The sequence below is a fragment of the Hyposmocoma kahamanoa genome, unplaced genomic scaffold, assembly GCF_003589595.1.
Source record: "Hyposmocoma kahamanoa isolate Upper Pololo Valley unplaced genomic scaffold, ASM358959v1 78, whole genome shotgun sequence".
Taxonomy (NCBI): Eukaryota; Metazoa; Arthropoda; class Insecta; order Lepidoptera; family Cosmopterigidae; genus Hyposmocoma; species Hyposmocoma kahamanoa.
Window position 1 is genome coordinate 5301331 of NW_020653945.1, and position 6000 is coordinate 5307330.

The 6000-nt window shown below is 36.0% G+C and overlaps 1 protein-coding gene across 1 annotated transcript in view; it reads left to right on the plus strand.

The window, feature by feature from the left end:
• LOC113233194 (beta-arrestin-1-like) overlaps positions 1-6000 on the plus strand; it is an 88840-nt gene that overhangs the window by 59862 nt on the left and 22978 nt on the right. The window contains exon 7 of the mRNA XM_026468231.1: positions 3889-3952. Coding sequence (XP_026324016.1) covers positions 3889-3952 — 64 coding nt within the window. The remainder of the gene's footprint in view (positions 1-3888; positions 3953-6000) is intronic.

Below are 6000 nucleotides of genomic sequence, written 5' to 3' on the forward strand. Positions count from 1 at the left end.
TAATATAGCAGCTTAGCCTTACTAACAAATTTTGGATGAATGTATTATTGTTATGAGTAGAATATAACCGTCTGTATAACGAGGAGTCCTTAGAGAAAGTTTTCCAACTGATGCCACGGTCATGTTTCTACCATAGCACCTCCCGCAAGAAGTAGAGCCTATCCCCATATCCTTAATGTCTGACATTGTAAGACCACGCGAGCATAGTGTGCGTTGCTTACTCGAACACGTAAAATGGGGAATGGTGTCCGTCCTAAAGTATTTCCTCTGCTATGACATACTGTTCTTCAAAGGCTAGCAAAACAAAGGCGACTTCTCTGATGTTATGTTTTATGATACCGAGTGACGGGTTGAGCAAGTCGCTGATATAAGCGACACGCCTATCCATAACAGTTGCAATACCGCTTAAAGCTTCAAATCTCAAACATCTGAAGGGCACTACCACTACGTCCATCACCCAGAGACATAAGTTGACAAGTCCCATGTGCCTGTAATTTCAAAACCGGATCGCAGTAATGCCTACATTACTGCTTGGCAAGGGAAGTAGGTAAGATGATAGTACTTCTCTGGAGGAATTCTTTCACAAGGAGCTCAACTGCAACCAAAACCTGCAAGATATGGAATTCTGAAGTATTATTTCTTTTGGTGTTGTTCCAAAAGCGAGTCAACTGGACTCTCAAAGTCTGGCAAAGCATAAGCAGCTCCTCTGATGTTGCACATGTCCAGGGATGACGATAACCACCTCACATCAAGTTGCCTCGTCCGCTTCGCCTCCTACTTGACATTAAAACTAAATATAAAAATTTTCAATTCAAAACATTATTATACCACTCATCATCATCATTATCATATCAGCCGGAAGACGTCCACTGCTGAACATATGCCTCCCCTAAAGATTGCCAGAGTAGCGGTTCGGACGCGACGTGGATCCATCGGTTACCCGCCGCCCATACCAGATCATTCGTCCATCTAGTAGGGGACCGTCCCACCCTAGACCAAACCGTAGAAACTATACTAGAAATCATCAAATTGATTAACCACTACCATTGATGTAAAAGGCAAAATTTGTACTGCAATAAAATATGGTTGTTTGACAATGCAAACAGTAAACTATTCTGCAGTACATTATTACAGTAGACGGAAAGTCAGCGAAGCCTTGTACTATACGAGGACGGCAATTCCAATTCCCACTGAGGCATATATATTAAGTGCTTTTTACAAACAATGAGAGGAATGAATAAAATACTAAAGAAGGAAGAAGTATTTTTCTTTGCTCTTAGTCGGCAACAAGTTTTGCAAGGCTAATATTTTTCTTCTTAATTAGGTGGAGTATGTCGCTCTGGCTTTGCCCCCTTGTTACTAAAACAATTTTTGCATTTCGGTAATTTTCGAAATATAGGCTTTTTTGGAGTTTTTTTTTGCTTTTAAAATATGTAAAATATAAATAATGCTGGTCCGAGTACGTTACTTACGATGAAGAAGGCAGTCTGAATTCATTTTCGCAATTAATAATACAAATAGAACACTAATAAAAAACTTAGTATATTCTCCCGCGTTTTTCTTTTTTAAAAAGCAAATTGCATTGTCATATTTGAGCAGCATAATTAAAGACAAAAATAGTAATACCAGAGAAAATTATATTTCGCAATTACGGACTGATGCTAGTGAGCAATTGAATCTATGACTTCTATAGTCTGTTTATACAATTCATTGTTAGTTGATAAATTTAGAAGTTTAGAAAAGCGGATAGAAATTGATTTTCATCTTTACTTTCCTGGCGTAGGCCGATAAAGAGTTCAACAAAGAGTGCGTGTTCTTTTTTAGAAAATAGTGAAAATATTGAACACGTCATTTTCTTTTGAACAAAGAACAAAAAAATTTTGACAAAGACCAAAAAAAATGTTTTTTGTAGTTACACTTTTTGACACGAATTAATTTTTAGTTTATGTACAAACAACGGCACGTCAGACCAGACATTTTTGTTCGAAAATCGCCTACAGTGCAACGGAACAAGATACGTCAATGTGTAGCTTGACGTGCTGGCGTATGTACATTGCATTTTCGAATTCTTTGTTATTTATTACCTTTCTAAACTGATAGCTCTATAACTAATGCTTTATAAATAAATAACATGTACATGAACAAGTACAAAGAACATACATAGAGCCAAATTTTTTACACACTACAAAATTTAAAAAAAATCTTCCCGGCCTAATCCGCGAAACCCTTTTGATTATCTATTTGTTACCGTTGCTACGTTAAACTTTTAAATATATTACTATTAATGGGCCTGGAGATTGATAAACAATAATCTTTTTCTTTCACCTATTAACTTACCATATCACATGTATTTATTACATGTAACATATTCCTTTCAAAACTTACTTTTTCTTTTATATACAACTTTTCCTTTCTCAAATCTTTTATTATGTCCTCGCATTGTTTGAGAAAAGCATTATATACATATACGGTACGGGGATTGCCTGACTCGTATAATACACGCTCGGCGCTCGGCCTTGTATTTCACACATGTCCGGTCCGATCCGGTCGATACCTTACTTTCCGGTAATAATATACTATAATTGAAGACATTTACTTTCCAATGCGTATCTATCTACCAGTTCAGAAAGCTATGTTATGTTGGAAAGCTAACATTTATTTTTAGAATTTCAACTGTTTTCCTTTCAAATACTGCTCTTTTTGCGATAGCAACCAACCCTTTTAAGGCTCTACAATCAATTACCTAACACTCTGTACAATTGGCTTAATCCCGGGCTCAATTCCCGGTTGGATGAATTTGAAGGCGAACTTTTCTAAATTGGTTTTAGTTCCGGGCATTGCCTCGGAATTTACTACTTGATACACATATTACTCGAAATTCCCTAATTTAAGACTAAGCGACTGGTGTGGTGTCTGCAGGTTTCGTCATAAGAAAAACATCAAGAGAATCATTGTAAAACAAATTTAATAAGTAAATAAGGAATGCTTCTGCAGAAGCAAACAACCAATTGTACACATTATAGGATTCGTTTTGAAGATCATTTTTCTTTGGGGATAAATCTACTCAGGTTGTTGTATTCTTTTGGTATTTTTTTTATATAAATAAATTGGTAGACAAAATTAAGAATTGTTTTCTTCAAATCAGAACCTTTGCATACATAATTTATAAGGAAACAAGTGAACGCCCCATATTTATAATTTGCTAAATTAATTTTTATTTTTGTCATCGTATTCGAAAAGAATTTAAAAACGAGAAAAATTTCTTTCTAATATTTTTTATTAATTGTACAATATTACGATTGCAAATATAATGTCAATGTGTAATGACTTCATTATGGAATAATTTTGAAAGTATTAAACAATTTAAATTAAATTAAACTGTTAATAACTTTGAATTTCAGTAGCAATAGACTTCTTTGTGAAAGAGTTTGTCCAGGAAAGTACTGCCACCTATTTCTGCTGCCAAGCAGTAATGTCAGCATTACTGTGTTCCGATTTTGAAGGGTAAGGGTCCTGGTGAAATTACAGGCACATCGGACTTTTCAAAAGAAGATCTGAGGGGCACTGTCACTACGCCCATCACCGCGACTTGTCAACTTATGTCTAAGGTCTAAGTTGACAAGTCGCATGTGTCTGTAATTTCACTAGCACTCTTACTTTTCAAAACCGGAACGCAGTAATGCTCACAATACGGCTTGGCGGCAGAAATAGGTAAGATGGCAGGCAATACTTCCCTGGACGAACTCTTTCACAAGGAGCTCTACGGCTACTATAATTTTATTCGTATTTTTTTATTGTAACCTATAGTGTGTTTAGGACTCTATTTACGCAATACCCTCACGCCCAGAGCGCTTACAGCCTCATTCTTACAGCATTTTTCTTTCACAGAGACTGCGGAGCTGCCCCCGCCGCGGGCCGCCGTTGAGAAGCCCTTTTTATTATCCGATGGCAGGTGAGAACCGTTTTATAATTGGTCCACCCTTTGTCTTCCCTTTGTGTCTCGATGAATATCGTCTCAATGGATTTTCGGGTACGGAAAATCGGTCGGTAGCGATAAAAGCGAAAGGACCTTGTGATGGGCGTATTGTGACCGAGTGGCGAAAGGCAGATTTTGAATTGGAGAAAGCAAAATATACCTACTCAAAATTCTCTTTTTGACATGTTTGTCATTATTAACGTTAGACACATCAGGTAGCGTTATTTTAATAAGATTTATGCTCAGGCCACACAGAGGCGGCCGCGGAAGCGTTCCGCGCCCGGGCTAACGTTTCAGTGTGGCAGGGTTCATATGAGCTAGTACATTACAAAAATTCCCGCGCCCAGAACGCTACCGCGGCCGCCTCTGTGTGACCAGAGCATCACAATATTTCAAGTTCTCAAACTTTTTGTCTCCTATGGTATACCTACTATTATTTCGTATGAGTTTTATAATAGGGATTTTTTTACAAATTCGTCAACTTCAGATATAGTTTTGACAACTGTACACAGTTCGATAAATTTAATGTGGTGAGAACTTTAAAAAACATACATATTAATTTAACCGAATATCTTGTTTGTTGTGAAACATTTACTTTATAGGCATTGACCTATTTAAAGGTGATATGTGTCTATTATAAAAAAGTATTACATATCTATGTACAAACGTAGGTACTATCTGATAATTTGGATTATTCCATTCTTCTTCTTATCTTGTCGCTGGAATAGTATACCTAATGCTTGCCACCGTGGTGAAAGGATTGTCGTATGGGAAGCACCCAGGGGTGTACTAAAGGGTGCACCCTGTCGAAATGATTCCATTTATGGAAAGCCATAATTTTGGTCACGGCCTACCTAAATAGGTCCCACTCCATTTGACTCCTCGTAGGTTGTAGTTGAACCCTGGGGGTCGATATAATAGACCACTTTGGAAATCATCTTTTTTTATTTATGTCGATTATTATAATAACTTGGCATGAAAAATATAATGCCTCTCTATCATCTATTGAGGTTTTTTTTATTTTAGGTAACATCTACATGATCCTAAGTAATAAACGTTTGAAAGTTTATTTTACTGATATTTATTTATTTTAACTAATTTGGGTAATTTTCAGGTTCCTTTGTGTCTAATTTCGGTGGATATCTTTATTATTTTAGTATTCGAGTATGTTATCATGAAATATTAACTAATATTTCAAGATACTACTCTCGAAAATTAAATAATAGTTCATGATAATATTCTAGAACGTTTAAATAATAAAATTGCTATCGAAATCAGGTAAAGAAAACTAATCTGAAAATCACCCATTTGACTTTATTCTAATAATCTCGGCAGCGCTTAATATCACATGCAATCTCTTCAGTAAACAACGTTTAGCACTTGTTTACATATGTAAACTAAGGTACATCGAAGTTTGTAAACAAAGCACATTCTAGAGCTAGAATCAATCAAATTTGCATTTCATAAAATGTAAACAGTAAATACCTACCAGTGAAAGGTGCACCGAAGCGTACAGGACAATTGCAAATTCTTCACGGAAAACACTGACTTTAATCCAGTAAATAAATTATAAAAATGACAGTCGACTATTTTTTTTTTTAAATTAGACTTATAAAAAATAGAAGACTATCTATAAAATAACATTTATTCAGTATTTAGCCGTGGTGCAACAAGGCAACAACTGCCAAATGATAACTTTTCAGGAGAGTGTTTCAAAGATTCTAACTGCCTCAGTGTCCGACCTATTACCATGCCGGACAGCAACGCAGAGGTCCCAGGTTCGATTCCCAGGCCGGGAGAAATGTTTGTATGACCTATATTTATTTCTCTCATGAGTTTGGGTGTAATTTGTGGTTGTCTATGTGTGTGTCCATGGCACCCGCGGCTCAGGGTTTCCCTAGTGTGAGTATTATTGTTATTATAAAAATTCTACAAACGAAATTATTCGACAACTTTTTATGCTTAAATAAAAAAGTTATAAAATGTGTTGTCCTTATTATTTTTATGACTTTCATGTCATGAAA